General features: G+C 44.4%; 1 protein-coding gene across 7 annotated transcripts in view; it reads right to left on the bottom strand.

Moving 5' to 3' along the window:
* The window catches only part of NTM (neurotrimin), a 934,064-nt gene that overhangs the window by 95,140 nt on the left and 819,058 nt on the right, over nt 1–19,866 (bottom strand). For all 7 annotated transcript variants that reach the window (XM_038535612.1, XM_038535616.1, XM_038535614.1 and 4 more), the window contains one exon: nt 15,126–15,251. In XM_038535612.1, coding sequence (XP_038391540.1) covers nt 15,126–15,251 — 126 coding nt within the window. The remainder of the gene's footprint in view (nt 1–15,125; nt 15,252–19,866) is intronic.

Below are 19,866 nucleotides of genomic sequence, written 5' to 3' on the forward strand. Positions count from 1 at the left end.
TGCAGTTGAAAGTCTACATATCAACCTTGAGCCCCCAAAACCTACCTACTAATAGCCTGTCAACCGGAAGCCTTACCAATGACATAAACAGTCAGTTAACATGTATTTTGTACGTTACATGTATTTGATGCCGTATTCTTTTAATAAAGGAAGCTACAGAAAGGAAAATATTATTAAGAAGACAGTAAGGAAGAGAAAATACATTTACAGTGCTATACTGTATTTATAAAGAAAAGAAAAGTTCTCATCTAAGTGGACCCAGGCAGTCCAAATTCATGCTGTTCAAGGACCACTATGATTACACAGCAATAATAGCCAAGAGATGGCCAAGGAAAGCCAGGCTGCAGACTGGACTTTGGGAAAATATCCTTCTTTACCCTCACACTCCCCTCCAAAAACTAACCCTACATCATGCCATATTTTATAGCAAAACTTCTCAAGGACTTTATTACCCTTTCCATCCATCCAACTCACTCTCTCCCCTTCCAATCAATCTTGCCCCATATCTTCTGGCACCAGAACCATTGTCACCAGCCAGGGTCTCATGCAAGTACATTTCACCAATTCTGAGCTCCCCATCTCCCTTGTCTTCCAAGGGACACGCAAGGATCACTCTCCCCTTTTAGGAAGCATCCTCTTCCTTATCTTTCAGATTACCTTTGTCACTCTCTGGCTGCTGCCTCACCACTATCTGTGCTGGCTCATTCTCTTGTCTTGGCACCCCAGTATGGGAATGCCCCAAGGCCCAGGCCACAAAACTATCCTATAACCATATAACCATCCTCACCTTGTAGGAGGTGATAGCTTGCCTTACAGGGCTGAATGCCATGAGGATGCTACTGATCCCCACATTTATTCCTCTAGCCCATGCACCCTCACATAGCCAGCTCTCTGCTAGCATCGTCACTTGTGAACCTTAGGTTCCAAGCTCCTGTTTCCACCTACAAATCTGCTCCTCTTGGAGTTCTTGGCAGCAGAAAATGGTATCGCTAGTCGCCAATGGCACCGGCTACAAATCTCAGTCACCCTTGATTCTTACCTCGGCCTCACAACTCCCATGTTTACTCAGTGAATCTTGGCAGCTTTAATTCAGAATATATTCCACATTGAACATGGTCTTACCACCTTCAACCCTACCACGACAGTTCACATCATTATCATTCCTTGAGGGACCAAAGCAGTATCTGAATTGGCATCCCAGTTGCTACCCTTACCTCACCTCTTGACCCCTGTCTTTTGCTTCAAGCAGTTAAAATGACCCTTGAACAACATGTATTCAATCATTTCACTCTGTTGCTTAAAACTGGTCAGTATTTGTGATGCAAATACATTCCAAAATTTTAACATGGTTTTCCAGGAGCTACATGATCTGACCCTTGTCTCTCTTTAATCACATACTAGGTCACTTCTTTGTGTCCACATTCTTATGGTTTTTCATACACACTAAGCATGTTCTGGACACGTGGTCTTGGTATTTGCAGATATCTTTGCTTGGAATACTCTCTCTTGATACATCCCATCCATGGGTTCACTTCCCTTGGGCCTCTAGGTATCTGTCAAGGCTGCTCCTGATACTCTAAAGTAGTACCACTCACCCTTCTCTATCGCATCTCTGGGTAAATGTGTCCTTTTCTTCCACAAAACAATCTTTCCCTGACACTAGGTGGCATATTTATTTATCAAATATTACCTTTACTTCCTTGTCGCAGCTCCACAAGGCAGAGTTGGTTTTTTTTTTTTTTTTTTTTTTTTTTAGGCAGAGACTTTGGATGCTGTGTTCACCACACAGTCAGAAGGACCTAGACATGCACTCTTGTGCTTTAGGTACTCAATAAATATCTGTTGAATAAAAGATGATCCTTTCTATTTATTATAACTCTGCTGTACTCTATCATTTCTGTTCAATCTAATAAATCTTGATTCTTTAAAAAAATAAATAAATAAGTCTGGAGTTGTCATGATCATTTTTGGAGAAAAGGGAGCTAGCCTACATGGATCAATGGACAAAAATAAATCAGACACCAGCTAGTTCCTAACACCTTACCTATTGCCACATAGGAGAAAAGCCAGATAGATAATTAGCCTTAATCCCTCAAAACAGGCAGTAAGGAGACCATTCTAGGTACCTAGGAGTTCTTGTCAACATAGTCTCTGCCTGCACTCTCACCTCACACTGACCCTATTACCAGCTTCTGGCAATTGGCCCGGCTACATATCTCTTAATTCTATACACTCCCCTCCTCTCCTACTATCTCATGATCTCTGACCTTGACCTTTTAATGGCCTTGAAAAAGTGAGTCCCCTTGCTCTGGGTCATAAAGAAAGGCTTGACCTTGCCAAAAGCTACCATTGTCACTACCTCACCTTAAGGTTTAGGAAGAAAAGAGATTCCTAACCCTTACCACAGGCACAGGCTGCAGCTGAAATCTGCAAAATGCAGTTTTACTGTCTTCCATTGGGAACAATTTAAATCCAACATGCCTCACTCCTGTCACTGCCCAGGTGACTCTGCAACCAGACCCTTCCCCCCATCACCAATGTCCTGCGGCTCTTTCATCCCCCCTTCTCCCCGCCTTACATTCTGGGGAACACCACTCGGTACCTAAGCGAGACCCTCTGTCTGGCCCTCAGCCCCCAGGCTGACCACTACCTGAACTGCCTTAAGTAATGAAAGTCCAGCTACTTCCTGAGGGCAACACATCCTCTGTGGCTCTCTCAAGAAATTGCTGGATTGTTTGTTTTGGCATCTGGAGGTTGGGGTGATGGTCCTTTCACTCCTCAAGATCACCTGGAGACCATTCCTCTTTCACATTTTTATTGAAAACCCTTTCAAAGCTTTTTCCCTCTGGCAATGTTGCAGCTACCTGTCCTTGCTGCCAATGACTGATGTCCTGAACTCCTCATGACTCTTTGAGGGCTTTCACATGGCTCACAGTCCTACTTGTCACTAACCTCAGCCATCATTGGCTATGACTTCAACATCCCTTTGATGATTTGTCAGACACCTGCACTGTCAGCTTCCTGGACCCCTCTTCTCCATGGACCTTCCCTTCTGTCTCACCATATTCTAGCACTGTGATTGGCCTGATCATGCTATTCTCCAGAACCTGTAATCACTAATTAAGGAACCAGCTTGTAACTTTCCAGCATGCTCCACTCTTCATAGTGTAAGTCCATGCTGACTTGATTCACCCATTCCTTGAACAAGTAATTCCTGAATGTCTGTAATTTGACAGGCACATGCTAACCATTGGTGTACACAACATTAAACAAGAAAGAGCATGTTCCTTCCCCTCATAAAGCTTATAATCCATTAAGAAGAAGGTAGGCAGTGCATAAATCTGATAGCCCCATGGGCTCCTTGATGACCCTGACCCTGGCAGCTGTGTCCTGATTCAGGGCCTTTGTATTCACCACTAGCCCTGCCAAGAACGTTCCTTCTGGGGTTAGTCCAGTGTCTTCCCACAACCCTCATGGGCTGTGTTCTTAATGACTCCATCCCTGTCTGTTTTTTTTTTTTTTATAACAATTTTGTTTTTTTTTTTTTTAATTTTTATTTATTTATGATAGTCACACAGAGAGAGAGAGAGAGAGGCAGAGACATAGGCAGAGGGAGAAGCAGGCTCCATGCACCGGGATCCCGACGTGGGATTCGATCCTGGGTCTCCAGGATCACGCCCTAGGCCAAAGGCAGGCGCTAAACCGCTGCGCTACCAGGGATCCCATCCATCCCTGTCTGTTTAAGATTACAACACCCACATAAGCTTAAACCATGCAAAATAATCTTAAGTTGTTAATGACAAAAATATGATTTTCTTTGAATATTTAAAAACTTTTCGGATCCCTGGGTGGCGCAGCGGTTTGGCGCCTGCCTTTGGCCCAGGGCGCGATCCTGGAGACCTGGGATCGAATCCCACGTCGGGCTCCCGGTGCATGGAGCCTGCTTCTCCCTCTGCCTGTGTCTCAGCCTCTCTCCTCTCTCTGTGTGACTATCATAAATAAATAAAAAAAAATTAAAAAAAAAACTTTTGCCATAACATTAAAAATCTTAACATTGGCTAAAAGTGAATAGGAAAAAAAATAAATAAATAAAAGTGAATAGGGACATAGAAATAGTAAAACTAATATTTACTTAGTATCCTAAATTTGGAACATTAGAAATGTTGACAATTAACAGAAGTTTTTGTTTAAACAAAAAGACAGCAACCCCCAACACATGCTGATAATCACTTTGCCTTTTATCTTGACTAATGTTTCCACAGTAATTACCATATAACACATTATAAGGTTTACATATCCATCAGCTTATTTTTTCTCTCACTAGAAGCTCTCTGAAGCCAGGGTTTTGTCTGCTTTGCTCATTCATGTGTCTCCAATGCCTTAGGACAGTCATTCAGCAGACAGAAGTTGCTTCATAAGCAATTATTGAGGAACACATGAATTCATACAGGGACAATCAAACCTGTTTTGCCAAGGAATTTTTCTGGGGAATGTGGGGAATCTGGAATTTTGGGTGATAGAATAAATTAATTGGTGAAGGGAGAAAGCCATTTGTCTCTTTCTCTCATGCAGATGATTAGCCAAATATCTTCAACCACAGTGACCCCAGTGAACCATTCAGTAGAGGGCAAACCAGTGATGCAAGAAATTAGAGAAGGAACACAAGGCTTCCTGAGTGCAGAACAGTTAAACAGGAGTCCTGAACCCATTATGGAGGAACTGATGAAAGAACAAAGTCATTCCTCTGAACTCTCTGTTAGAAAAGGGAAGAGGGATTTGCTTTTTGGGGCGAGGGGTGGGTGTGAGCAAAGAGGAATCAGTCACTGTTGGGGAGAATTGGCAAAGATGATTCTCCTAGGGATGGAAGAGCTACGGCTTCCTGACCTCAAATTCAAAGGTGATGACCAAGCTGACCGTGCAGTAATTCTCGGAGAACCTGTGCAGTCTAGCCAGGAAGGAGGCTGGAGCTTCCTTGATCTGAGAGGAACCACATTGGTATTCCGTTCATTCCCTCCCCACTGTCCTGGCTCCAGTAGTAAAAGCATTTTACACCACTACGAAGATAAAGTATGCCAAATACCACAAGGACACGTAGGAAAACTGAATGGAGTCAGATAATGAAAAACATACCCTGGAATCCAGCAATTTCTTTTCATATCTAAAGCTGTTAAAGTGTAAAACAACCTAATAATAACAATCAAAGCAGAAGACATACCATTGTGTGAGAGAATGATAGTATTTAACATGAAGAAAAAATAAATCAAGTCAGAGAGCAGCTGCATCACTGCCACGGGTCCTGGTCCCGTGGTGGAAGGGGAAGGGTGAGAGAGCATAAAACTCACAAAGGCCTACTCAGTAGGAGGAAGAGAACTCAGCTGAGAACTGAGGCAAAGTCGACCCTCCATGCTGGGCTCTGTCCTTTGCTCAGAGGTTTCATGCAAAGATCCACTGAAAGGAGCCTCAGATCACTGGGGAGGATGGAATGCCAAGGCCAAGCCCAGTGCCCCAACCAGAGTCCAGTGTCTGAACAAGGGTGTGGGTGACTTTGAAAGAATGGTGTGAAAAAGTGGACAAACCAGAGACCATAAGCCCCGGGCTGGCAGGAAATGTGAAACCAGACTATAGACATGTCTCAGAAGATCCAGAAGAAGCAATGGGTCAGCAATCAGGCAGGAAATCAATACACATTAAGAATATGGATCTTGGAGCAGAAAATACTTAGATTTGACTTTCACCTTGGCCATTTCATATTTGTGGGGAAATTATCCTCTCAAATCTCCATTTCTTTACCACTAATATGAAAATAGTATCTACTTATTAGACCATTCATGAGAATTAAGTGGTATCAAGTATGTAAAGTAAAGGGCCCAGCACAAGGCAACTAATATACAGTAGGTTCTTGAATGTGAGTGTGATCAGAAGCACTTGAGGGATTGGCTAACGTGCAGACTTCTGGGTCTCCCACCTTAGCTCTGGGGCGTAAGCCAGGTGATGCTAACGCTGCTAGTGCAGGGACCAGCCTTTGAGAATGGCACTGTATAGCAGTGGCGAAGCACATTCTGGAGACAGTGCTGGGGCTGGATCTCAGCAGTGCATCTCGGAGCTGTGTGACCTTGATCCATTAGCCTGACCTCTCCAAGCCTCCCTCCCTCACTGGTAAAGTAGCCTAATCATGGGACGTGTTTCACACTGCTGTTGTGAATAATCCACACTACCATGCGTAAATGTTCAGAAGAGTACCTAGTACACTTTTAAGCATCCACAGACTGTTTTTGTTACTCTTGGATAAAAGAGACTCTGGTTATAATCTAGACTCTAGGGGGAAAGCAGTCATCTCAGATCAAGCCACGATTCAGGATTCAAAAGTGTGGTACAAAGTCAGATCTACACATTGAAGTCCTGGTGATAAGGACATTTGGAATGGAAACTCTCTCCAAGTTGGCATGGCTGTTCTTGGTGGCTCCCCAACACAGGACCCCAAAGCCTTTAGTGTCTACGCGGGTCTGATGGAGAAGAGGTCACTGTGGTTGTGGTGGGTGGTGAAGCCCTGCTGAGACCCTTCTTACACCCCAAGTAGAGCTGCCTAACTACAGGTGCTCATCAGAAATGAGGTCTCCTGGATGGGCTGTCATTTTCAGAAGTCCTTTGCATCTTACTCAGCCAGGGCTGGTTAGCATCTGCGGGGCAGATGATACAATCCTCTTGCTTTTATGTTTCCTTTTTTTGTTCTATCAAAACAATTCTGCATAGTAACGGTCACCAAGTACCAGCATAAATAGCCTGACTAAGGAAAGTGTGGGGAAAGATGCTGTTAGCAATGTCTGAATTCAGCAGACGTCTGATTCTACAACATTTTTCAAGGGTTTTAAAATAATTGGGTAAAACCACAAACAGTGTCTGTGGTATGCACTCCTGCCCTTGGTTTCTAGACGGAGGCTTGATTTCATATGTTCTCAATCCAGCCACATTGAACTCATTAATTTCCCCACTAGTCTTTTTATGATTCTCCTCTTCTTTGAGGTAGGAAGTTGCACAGCTATAATATTGCTTTAAACCAGATCATAAATTTTAAACTTACGAAAACGCTTATTGACATTGGCAAATTTTACCCTAACTGTATCTAACTCGCTGTAATTTTACAGTTAAAGAGAATTACGGAGTTAAACAGTCATCAGTAAATGCCTTCCTCGGCTTTCTTCTTTCCCACCTTGGTCGGTGTGTCTGTGTCTAAACCATTCGCTTAACGAGTTTCTCGATCACTTTGCCTCAGACTTGAAGTTGCGCCACTGGTTTATCTTTATCATAATAAATCGCTTTCTCTGTATAGGTTGGGCCTAATACCGTATGCTCTGCTGCTACTGTGGACAGGAGATCTGCCACTTTCAATTATGATGCAATTATTTTTTTTTTCTTCCACCATCAATGACCACTGTAATATCTTTTGCAATAGCAATTACTTGGTTCTCCTGGGATAGCTACTTGGGGGTACTCTGGGAATTTTAATCAAGTACCTACGTTAATTAGAAAATGGTGGGGGGGTGATGAGGGAGGTGCTGATTAAGCATCTTTGAATATCTATCCATTCTGGCAATTGACTGAGCTTCAGCTTTTGTAAGGATTCAACCTTTTCAGAGAAAAGAATTTTAATTTCTTCCCCTTTTGTTCTTGTCTCATGGGTGGGAGGGAGAGGAAGGTGCTGGCTGGGGCTGCGGAAGCTAATGTTGTTGGGTACCTACTACATGTCATCATGGGGCCAGGAGCTTGGCATTGAAGAGTCCACGTAAACCTCACCACATCCATGTTAGAAAGGTCTTATTATTTCTGTTTTGCAGATGAAGAGTCTTAGGCTTGGTCCTGGGAGCAGACCAGCGGGGGGGGGGGGGGGGATCTTTTCTTATAAAATCTTTGGACTCGTTTGAGAAACATATTATAGACAGTAAAGGATGATATGAAGAGATGAAGCTCCTGTATATTGCCCTTTACTCACTATAACTGCTTTTATTTTCAATTATGCACCAGAAAGACTTAATTTTAAAAAGGGATGGGACATACGGTATCCATAGATTGGACACCTTTTTGTTCAACAATCACAGGGCCTGCAAACATCTGGTGCTGTGCTAGGCACTGAGTTTGTGATAAAATAAAACAGCATAAGAACTGTTCCTGCTCTCCTTGATCCCTTGGACAGGAAGAGGGCCTCATGAGCCTATGAGTCGCAGTAAGAATTGCCATTGTTAGAAGTCTGTGCAAAGAGCTATGGTATCTCAAAAAAAAAAAGAGGTGACTCACTTTGCCTGAAGAAAGTCACCAGAGACCTCTGAACTGGTCACATTTGAGCATGGTCTTAGGACAAAGGTAAAACTCTATCCGAAAGGTGCAAGGAGATGATATAGGAAGACTAGATGGTAAGTGCAAAGGTAAAGGCACCAACTATGCAGCAAATGTCACGTTGTTGGTGTGATTGCAGCATGTGGGGCAAATGGGGTCCAGAACCAAATAACAAATCTCTCAATGCTATGCCAGGGAGCAAGAACAAAGCTTATAAAGAGATGCCTCTTCCAGAAGGTTCATCGCTACCTTGGTGTGACCTAGCCATTGAGCAGTGGAGGGGACTTCAAATCCAGCTGGACCTGTTTTCAAGGCCCATCTCCCTCAGACAGATGGCCGCCTTAGGAGGCAGCTTCCACCTGTGAAGATGGGGCCATTACAGGTAGCCAGAACCTCAAAGAAAGGCCAGACATTCCAGAATGCCTGAAGCAGAAGAATGGAGCTGGAAAATTCATACCTGCCCTCAGGAAGCAGAAAAATAGAGCAGACTCACTGGCCATTTCCCAAACACACCTCCGGAGTGAAGTAACAAAGGGGAAAATAAAAAGCTTCTCTCCTATGTCTCTTCGATTCTCATACTCCAGTGGAAGACAGGCAAGCAGCTGGCAGCTCAGCAGGTTTCCTGGGCAGGGAGCCTGCCCTGAAAAGTTGTAAAAAGACACAGATCCCAAGGCTTCCTTTTTTTTTTTTTTTTTTTTTTTTGCCTCAGGTCCTTCTTTCTTTGGAACTCAGGCCACTTGCCTGGTTTCATAGCACAGGCAACCATGACTGGAGAGTGAATTTATTCACCGAGCCCCCTTGGCCTACTCTAGTAAGGATTTATGGCCTGTATTGATTAATTACAGGGCAACCCAATCAAAATGAGAGTCTAAGAGTTGTCCAGAGTTGGCACAGAGATATTTTAAAAACATCTTTTTCTTTCTTACCTTTTTTGGGGGGTAGAGGGGAGCTTTTTTGGTTTTCTCCTGCTGGGTGGTAACCATCTGTGGGCAAGGAGATGCCTTTAGTTCCATTTTGTCCTCCTTGCCTTCCATCCCCAGCTCTTCTTTGCTGGAGAAGTTTTTCTCGTCTGCCATCCTAATGATCTCTGTGCCACATGGGGCCCCTGATGCTGGTGCTGACAGACTGCTCATTAGTGCCAGGGTGCTGCAGTCAGCCGATGGCATGCCACAGCTCTGCTCCTGACACTTTTTCACAGAGCTGTCACTGGAGTCATGGCGCCTGCCAGCTCTGGTTGAACTCAAGCTGTGATACCTCCAGTGCCAATTAGTGCTTCAGTGTCCTGCTTGGCTGGGGAGGAAGACCTGTCAGTGCTGACAAATGGGGAAATAGGTGGGCGTGGAGGGGGGGTACAGAGGGAAGGACTCTGGGCATTGGCAAGGAGAAGGGCTTCCATCCAAGGGTCACTTTGTCCTCACCAACTTGGTGAGGTTTTCGGTGCCTTTTAAAACCATGAGAAACAAGGTCCAGAGAAACCAACTGTCCCTGGGCCTCTTCAAGTACAGCAGGGGAGCTCAGGTGGACAGGAAGAGATTTGGCAGCTGGGGAAGGTTGCTCAGTCTTGCAGGTATAGTCCACTGCACACTGTGGAAAGGGAAGGGTTCCGTAACAGGGCCCGGGTTGCAAATATAGACATGTGGTCCTGCTCTCATTCTGCACCCAGAGTCTTTCTATGGCCCTGGGAAAAACCAATCAATCTCTTTCCCACTTTAATTCATATACTGTAGGAGGGCGGGGGAAGGCAGGGAGAATTTTTCAACTAATATTTCTCTCTTTTTTTTTTTTGGTACTGATTTCTCTCTTTGGATTTTTATTTTTTTAACCCATGAGGTGCAGCAGATTTTCATATACCATTGAACTAACTTTCCCTGGCAATATATGGGATTATTTTATGAAACTGTTGGGAGCCACTGAGGGTTTAGGTATAATTAGGGTTGGGAAGAGTAATACACCAAAAGGATCAAGAGCCCAGAAAGGCCAGATGAAGACAAGGTGAGAGAAACACACACATCAGGGGGAGTGATTGAGGCAGTGAGGGAAGCGGAAGGGATTTCACAGAAGACCCACTTTCAAAGTCACTTGTGAGCCTTCTCAACTTTTTCAAAAGAGTACTTGAAAAGGAATCTCTCCTCAAGGAAGAGTCAAGCCCTGCCATAGCAGGTTCCCCAGTAGAGGGACTTCAGGAAAGGCTTGACAATCCTGTGAAGACCAGAGAAAATGTCCTGGAGACCTCCCAGTTGAGCTCCAGCAGGAAACGCACCAGGTCCCAACAGCGATATCAAAGTGGAAGAGAATTTCTCAGGGTTCAGGATGAAGTCTTTGAACCAGGAGTACAGGCTTGCCTCTCGGGGGCACTGGCAAAGGTAAGTGCTTGCTTACTGAATCAACAAATACTCCTTGAATGCTTTCCAGATGCTGGGCATTGAGCTAGAAGGTGAAGAAGCAAAGTGAGATGTAGGGCCTCAAAGAGACTTAGGTCTCAAGGAACTCATGGACCAGAAATCAGGACACACTCTGTAAATAGCTCATTGGACCTTACTGATCCCCCAACCAATGTCTAGGTACGAAGTATTCCTTTAGCAGCCTTGGTGAGGTTTTTATTTTCAGTGTTTTGTATGATGGGAGAGAGGAAGAGGTCAGGACACTCAAGAGGGCAGCTCCATTAGGACGCTCAGTGATTCCTGGTTCCATATGCATCAAAGAACTCAGACAAGAACAATCGGACTCATACCTTCATCCGAGTTTCATGTTGGGATCTCGGGGTTGTGGTAATATAGGAATCGCAGCCTCCTCTCTAAAGCTCTTAAAACCCAATAGCAACTGGAAACCTAAACATTTGACTTTGAGAATACTTTTCCATGAAGAGAGAGGTGCTAATAAGCACCTTTTAGGATATCCTGAAAGAGATGGTATTTCTATTTCCTTAGGGAAGACTCAGAGGAATAGAGAACATTGAAAGTATTCTTTTGGACACAAGAAGACTAGAGCTTAGAGCTGTGTAAAAATAAATTCCTGCATGCCTAGACGGGGACGAAAGACAAGATACAGAGCCATGAATGGGGAATGTGTCTATAGGAGACAGAGGTCCCTGAGGCCACCTGGGCCACTGCAGTAGGATGCTAGTACTTTTTACAGAGTTAGGCAAGGGGCCAATAAAACATTCGTATGGATCCAAGTGGATTTCCATGTGAGACAGGGAGACGAGGGCGCGTCTTTCTGAAAAGATCAAGGCCAATGCAGGTGTAAGCAACACTCGCACACTCCAGAGCAGCTGTGTAGAGGGAGGGCGGGCATCTTTCCAAACTCGTGTACTTTCTTCTTGACCTCTTGGGAGTGGTAGGCTCATGAGGGGAACTAGAAGACATGTTGCCAGGAGTAAGAGGAAACCGCTTCCCATGATCAATGGTAGCACAGCGATGTGGCTTGGGAGGCCTCCGCTCCCTCTCCATCTTGGATATGGATAAATGACGTTTTCTCCATCCGATGTAAAGTGCCAGGCAGGTGATTTCAAGGACAAGGCTCCTCTACCCTCTTCCAACCAGATGTTACTCCTAAGTGGCTGTGTATCAAAATAGTAGGAGCCAGTTACTAAGTGGTGGTTAACACTCCTGTTCTCCTTTTTCACATAAAAGGTGGTCAAGGCTCCTATATATTCTAAGGAGGTTTATGTAAATTTATTACATGTAGCACCATATGAGTTATGATGGAAAAAACTCGGATTTTTCAGAAATGTACAAAACAAACAGATCCGTCTGGAGGGATAAAATGTAATGAAGCCATCAGGGTTGCCGACGTGCTTAGCTTCCATCAGCTATCGATTCAGGGATTATAATGGGTACCTGTGTGAGAATGCTCCAGAATGAAACATGATCTACCCCCACAGGATGGGACAAAAGATGACAACAGCTCTCTGCCTCTGGAGCCTTTGCTGAGATGCGTCCTATATTTTTTTCCTCCAAGGAACCCCAAGCCTGTCCCAACTTATTTAAAATAAGTACCGTTTTGGAAATATTTAGTGGGGGAAGATGAAGGTCTGACGGCTAAGGGTCTCCAGCTTCAGTTCAGACCTGGCAGCAGCCCAATGACACCTCTGATCTCCAAATAATCAATCACAGGGAAAACGGCACCCTGGTGAGTTCAAGGTGATTAGTTACTGCTTGGCATGTCTCATCAGTTTGAATCTGGGATAGCTAATCTGGACCAGGGATCTGGAAACGGCTGTTCATCTAAATTACTCTGATCCACAGGTAAATTCTGATTATTTTGCTCCTCTCCCCTTGATCCATCTTCTGTTTCCATAGCAGCCAAAACCCCAGTAAAATGGAAGCATCTGGCACAGGCTCAGGTAAAGTCCTCTGGGGAAATGAGTCTGCTGGATGGCCACCAAGGGGGGGGGGGAAGGACTCTAAGGTGCGCCAGTGTGAACTCCAGCAAGATAAAAGGAAGAGGGCTCCAATGCCAGAGGAAAGACAAAGTAATTGTGAGAAGGGGTGGTGGTGGTGGGGTATGTGGAAAGAATGGAAATTAATGCACAAGTGTTTAAGACACTGAGAGAGAAAGGGAAAGGAAAGAATAAAAACACAAAGCATGAAAGGGCAAGACAAAGGAGAAGATCAACAGAGGAGAAGGAGAAAAGGGGACCCAGCAAAGGACAAAGAGTGGAAGAGCCAGAAGAGAAAGAGAAGACACCCAAGGGGGGCCAGAGGGAGGCCTGCAGGAGGGCGGGGCCCGGTGCCTCTGGACAGAAGGCAAAGCCAGTCCACCCAGGATGATGAATGATCCGCAGACCCTGAAGGCACAGACCACCCTGGCAGCCGGGAGCACTGGGGACTCCGCATTCAGCAGTGATGAAGGGCGGGCACCGTGGACTCGGGACGTCTGCCCCTTTCGACCACCCATCCTTCGGAGGTGTCCTAGGGCTACGTTCTCTCAAGGATGCTCTCCTGCGCAGCAGGAGTCTCCTCCCAGATTCTGGGCCAGTCCATCAGGAAGGCCCTACCCAGCCGAGAGAATCGCAGCCTGCAAGGGCCCTCTCCCATCCCGTTGCTCAGGTGGTAGCGTCAGAAATGGTGGCATGGGGTAGTTTCTCCCCGCTGCAGGCCAAATGTACTGCAAATTCCAGCCCCCCCCCCCCGCCCCGAGAAGCTGTAGGAGGGCAAGTCTGTCACTATCCGGGAGAGGGAGTGAGGTGTCAGGGCCCCTCCAGTGTCCTGAACGGATTTTACTTAAAGGCCCTGGTGTGGTGGACACTGCGATGCTCTCCCCTCCAAGAGGGGAGGGTGTCAGCCCCAGTGGGTAGATGTGCTGCTGGGGGGCGGAAGTCTGGTGCCACCGCTCATGAGGATTGTCTCACCTAAAGTCACCTGGCCCAGGGTAATGATCCTTCAGGGGACAGCCCAAATTCTGGGACTGAATGCTCTGCTGGTGTAAGAGGCCATCTCTCACCCCCACAGAGAGCGCTGCTAAAGGGTAAGGGTAGCTCTCCATAGGGTCAGCTGAGACACTCCACGGGTCTTCAAGCAGCTCAGCTTCTCCCTCAGCCAAACCCTGCTTCTGTCCCTTCCCTGTCACAGGAGCTGATCCCAAGAGCTCCTCAAATAAACTTCTTGCACCCCAATGGCGTTACTCAGGGTCTTCTTTGGGCACCCAACCTGCAACACCAAGCAGACATCCACTACTATGGTTCCTTTAGACTCCTTAAATGTGCAGTACTCAGCTGCACAGTTGTGCACGCGTGCACACGCACACTCACACGCACACACTTATTTAAATACAGTTCACATTAACCAGCAATAAGCACTGAAATGAGGCATCTTTATTCACATCTCTGTTCAAATGTCACCTTTTCAAAGGCCTTCCCTGACCAAACCTCTGGTCCTTCGTCAATGTATCCTGCTCTATCTTCTCATTCTTGTCCCCCCTTCTTATACTGTATACTCATGGTTTTTTGTCACTTGTCTCCTGAGACTGTAAGCTCATAAGAAGACAAGAAACTTGTATGTTTTGCTTTATTGCCACATCCTCAGTGCTCGGAAGAGTGCCTGGGCTATTACAAGCACTCAGTACATATTTATTTATTTATTTTTATTTTTTGTTTTTTTTTTTCTCAGTACATATTTAAAAACAAATGAAATAATTCAATGCACCTTGGATAAAAGCTAGCTTAATGATAAATGGCATCTCCCCTTAAATTCTAAAGGTTGAACGTTCAATCCATGAAAGCACAAAACAACACTTAGTCTGGTCTACAAAACATCTAGACATTTACCCAAAGCAAATATTGCAATTTAGTCACATTGCCCTATATTTGTTTTCTAGGATTACTCAGAGTAAAACAACAACAAAACCACAAAACAACTAATGGGCTAGGGGCCAGGTATCTGTCAGTGCTGAAGAAGCAGACTTAGACTTTTTCATTTTAGGACTCTGGCCATTCAAAGCTTTCACGCCTCGTGGTGTGTTTGTGTTTTCAGTATCTTACGACAACCACCTGAACAATGCCACCTATGCTGATTGTTCCATCAGTAAAGAGGATCAGTCGAATTCACCCAGAACATCTTACCACCATTTCACCCAGAAACAACTGGGATTCATTTCCCTGGGATTTGAGAGATCCCCAAATTTGATTTCTGCAGTCTTACAGGATATATTCCTGTCTTGCAGAGGACACCGAAATTCTCTGCACAGCCACAGGTACATTGTTATCAGGATACCCCAAATGTAGGACTGTTTGGGCAAAGCCACCGGTGCCACGACCTCCTAGCCCTGGCCAATAATTCTTCCATTTCCTCTCTTACCTTTTGGGGAGATGTGTCTCCAGGTAACCGTAGGCTCTGGTCTACCCGTTGCTATGCAGGTGAGGCTGATATTGTTCCCTTCATTGATGGAGATATCTGAAGAAATCTCCACAATTTTAGGAGATACTGTGGAAACAAAACAGAAGGGAAATAAAAATCTCATTGAAATATGTCTTTGTTGTCTTACAATGATAGTTTGCAGAACAACCCAGGGGCTGAAATATCGGGACTGTAGGAATAAATGATGAGAAATTAGAGAAATTACCTTAAGCATGAAAGAAATATCTTACCTCGAATTTAGCTTCTATTTCCTCCCATTCAAACACAGAGTCAGGGAGTCTGAGTGGGAATGGATTCCACTGCAATACTGCAAGAACTGTTCCCCTAGCTTCCACCCGCTTCCTTCTCCATTCTCACCCCCACCCACCTCCGACACACATCCACGAGTCATTCTCCACACCACAGTCAGTCCTCTTTTTATAATGCGATTCTGGTTGCATCATATCTGCCTAAACACCCCCAGGTGCTCCCTATTGCCCACCTGAAAATACTCAAGCTTCTCAGCCCTGGGTACCAGGCCGATCAGAGTCCAGCAGTAATCTGTGTTTCTACTACCCTTCCCCGTCATTCCCCCTCTCCTTACTGTCCCTATTATCCCAACCCGCCATGTCCTTCCTGGCCGTCATGCATTTGAGATCTACACTGTTCCTTATGTCCTTCCTAGGATGTCCAAAACTTCTGGTCATCCTTAAAGGTACAAATCAGATTCCACGTTGTTGCAGCTTTCTCTACCCCTATTCCTCTTTGCCTTCCTTCACAAATCTAAGTTACTGCTGCTTCTCATTTGTGCCCCCAGGGTACATTACAGTTACCTGATGAGGAATCAGAGGATTTCCAATTAGACATAACCCACTTGTTCTTTTTTTCTTTCTGTACTCTAAATTAATCCCCCATTCTAATTGGTAAAATTGGGAGCAGGATGCCAACTTCCTTCAGTCTTTTGTTTTGGAACCAGGCTTCCCTTAGGAAGCTATATTTTGTTGTGGTCCTCCTCATACATGCTTCATGGAGACAGCATCCGGAGGGGATCTGTAGACCCCACAGGATAGCCGGCACTTGCCTGTGTGCACCTGTCTCATTCTAGGGTTCCAAATTAGAAGCTCATTGTTGCTGCACATCTAAGCCTAATTCTCTAGAACCATCTTTACCACCAGTGAAAGTGATATTTAGCTCAAGTATGACTGTTTGTTTGTCTTATCTGCCAATTGGTTTGCAAAGTAAGGGTGTTGGGGCACCTGGGTGGCTCAGTGGTTGAGCATCTGCCTTCGGCTCAGGGCGTGATCCTAGGGTCCTGGGATTGAGTCCCCCATCGGGCTCTCTGCAGGGAGCCGGCTTCTCCTTCTGCCTGTGTCTCTGCCTCTCTCTCTGTGTCTCTTATGAATAAATAAAATCTTTAGAAAAAATAAAGGGTACCATTTATTGTGCCCCCAGACTCCAATTCTTGGCACTTATCCTACTATATTTTGGTTATTTACTTAGCATCTCTCATCCACTAACCAAGAACGTTTTGACAGACTGAACCATGACATACTCATATTTACAACCACAGCAAAAGCCCAACAAATGATATGCAAGGAAATCACCTTTCCAACCTGCTACATGTTCATACAACATCAGGACTGGATCACTAACACATATCAGTTCAGTCTCACAGACACTAGTTTTGACACCTTAGTTCTTTACAAGTGTCCCCTCTATCCAGGTCCCTTGAGGTTCTCATATTAGGTCCTTCCCTTGAATAAGCCCCTTTCTAGGCCATCAGGGTATGCAATTCCAGGCACATCATCCACCTAATACATAATGCTGTCTGGTCAGCTGGAGATCCTAGGAAACCTAAATGTTTACCTTATTCCTTGTCCCAAGGCCAGATGATGGCCATCACGTGGAAATCAGATTGATTGGAAATTTCCATGCTGGCCTTTCTTCTACTTGAACCATTAATCATTCACTTTTAATTGTGCTGGATTTTCTTCTCCATGTAAAGGGGGTATCATGCCAGTATCTTTTTCTAGCCCGTGTTCCTTCCTCCTTTCTTGCATATTGTCTTCCACCCCTTTCCCCACATCAGACAACTGGGAACACTCATTAATAAGCATGTGTTGCACTTTTGGATCCTAATCCCCATGCCTTTGCTGATGATTTTGGTCATGTAGATTCTTCTCCCCAACCTCCTCCCAATGTATACCTATTGGAATTGTTCAAGGTCCAGTTGAGTCACCATCCCTTCCATAAGATCTTCCAGATATCTCCCAAAAGATGTGACTTCTCTTTCTTGGGGATTCCATAGCCTCCTCCAAGGCATTTAAAATAAACTTGCCTATGTTAGCCCGATCTCACCTTTCTTCTCTGTTATAAATTATCTGAATACAAGCTACAGAGCAAGAGCTTTACTCTTCTTTTTATTTTCTGCTGTCTTGAATAAGATGTCTTGCATAAAGTAAACACCAGTTAATCATTTTTGGATTTAAATCCACCTCAAGCTTCAGAAAATAAGGCAGTGTGTGTGTGTGTGTGTGTGTGTGTGTGTTTGCACAAATAGTCTCACAACTATTTGGCAGGAGAGTCAATGTGGTGAGGGCTGGGGAGTGACCACTGGTTCTATGATCCAGGACTTCAAAGAAATAATATTGCATTTTATGCTTGTACTGATTTAAAAGCTAGATTGAATCTTCTGGGACAGAAATATAATTGATGAGTAAATGACTGAACACTTGATTTGCTGACTATCTGAAGGATCCAAATTTCTGAATGCTCTTAGTCTTAAAATCATTTAAATTTGATGTATTTTATTCACAGTTTTAACTGGAACAGTAATTTCTTGCACCACCACTCCCCCAATGCATACATTTGCCTGGCCCTTGCTCCCGCCCATTGTTGGCACCCACAGAGCTCTGCTTGCTTCCTGGAGGACAGGCTGCTTGCATAATGACCGTGCTGGCCTTGCAGACGTTGCTTCAACTGTGCAGGTAAGTAATTTATTGATCTGTAAAGCACTCTGAGATGCTCTGCAAGGGATTATGTCATGCCAACGCCATGCAATAAAATAAAAAATGATGGACTTTGTGAACACAGGGTGATTTAAGGTTTGTAGTTGGAAGTGTGCTTAAAGTACATTTTAAGTGGAAATCAGGCTGGGTAATGAATTACTTTTGCTTTGGAAGGGCTTACTGGGAGTTCATTTTCCTGGCTTCTTACATGATAGCTAATCTGCTAATCATACACTAGAGAACAATGGACAGTCCCCAAGTAGAATAGAAGGTGTTTTGGGCCAGAGCTGTCAGCACAGTAAGTATATTAAATGAGACAATCACACCTCATGCTTGGAAGAATCATCTAGAATTGTCTCCCTCCGCTAACAATTGGAAAGTGTCCCACTTATGAAGTAGAAGTTGAAGAAATGCTTGCTGTTCTTTCAATGCTGCACAGGAGTGCAACTCAAAGGTGGCAAATGGCCCCAGATGAGTTTGAAAGGCAGACTATTCATGGCATCGAGCTGAGATGGTTTGACCAGAGGTGCAATGCCAATGATCAGAACTACATTAGCACAATACCTAAGATGCTAAAAGAGTAAAAGTATAATTTTCTAGGTGGCAACTGCTAGCATACTGTATTTAAAATTAAATTGAGCTGATAAGAATACACTGTGGCCCTAGCTAATTCATGTTCATAAAAATGTTCTGGCCAATTAAGGCAGGGCTATTTATATATTTCTGTTATTTCCATAGATACATTCTGCATCTTACCTCTTCTCATTATGCAGGCTCTTATAAACATACTAGTATTGTTTTCCTTCCTTCCTTCATCAATATTCATTGATCACTTCCATCTACTAGCATTGTGCTTAACACTAAGAACTTAATGCTAAAGGCATGCCTGGGTAGCCCAGCAGTTGGGCTTCTTCCTTTAGCTCAGGGTGTGGTCTGGGTCTGGGGATTGGGTTCCATGTCAGGCTCCCTATGGGGAGCCTGTTTCTCCATCTGTCTCTCTACCTCTCTCTCCATGTCTTTCATGAATGAATGAATGAATGAATGAATGAATAAATAAATAAAATCTTAAAGACCTTGATGCTAAAAAAGACACAGCCATTGTCCTCAAGGAGTTTGCAGTCAATAAATGTAAAAACAGAAGTATACCCCCTTAATGTCTGGTGATATAGAGGAATAGATATGATGCTGAGGGAAGACAGAGGATAGATACTTAAGCCAGCCTAGATATGGAAGTCATGGGAGACTTTTTGGATGTGTGACACCTGACTAAGCTCAAGAAAATAAGTAAAAGTCAATCTGGAGAGAAGTAGGAAGATATTGTAGGCAAAGGAGACAATACAGAAATAGTACTATTATTAGGAGTTTTTTGTAGCCAGGCATAATTGGTAATGGGCAAATAGCTGCTAAAGGAGGCTGGGCCAAACATCATTCAACAAACATTCAATGAACACTTCCTGTATACACAACTGTGTTGTAGATACATGAATGACATGCAGAAATAAATTTTGTTGGCCCTCCTTTGCTGTTTGGGGAAGCAGTGCATACAAACATCCCAGAAAGTTGAAAAATAAAGTAAAATCTGTCCCCAAATTGTGTGTGGTTGAATGTCAAATGAGTGGTATAAACATTAAGCTCTGTAAGTTAGAAAGAGGGAGGATCATAGTAAGTAGGAGTGTCAGAGTGGCTTTGCCTTG

The sequence above is a fragment of the Canis lupus genome, chromosome 5 (assembly GCF_011100685.1).
Source record: "Canis lupus familiaris isolate Mischka breed German Shepherd chromosome 5, alternate assembly UU_Cfam_GSD_1.0, whole genome shotgun sequence".
NCBI lineage: Eukaryota > Metazoa > Chordata > Mammalia > Carnivora > Canidae > Canis > Canis lupus.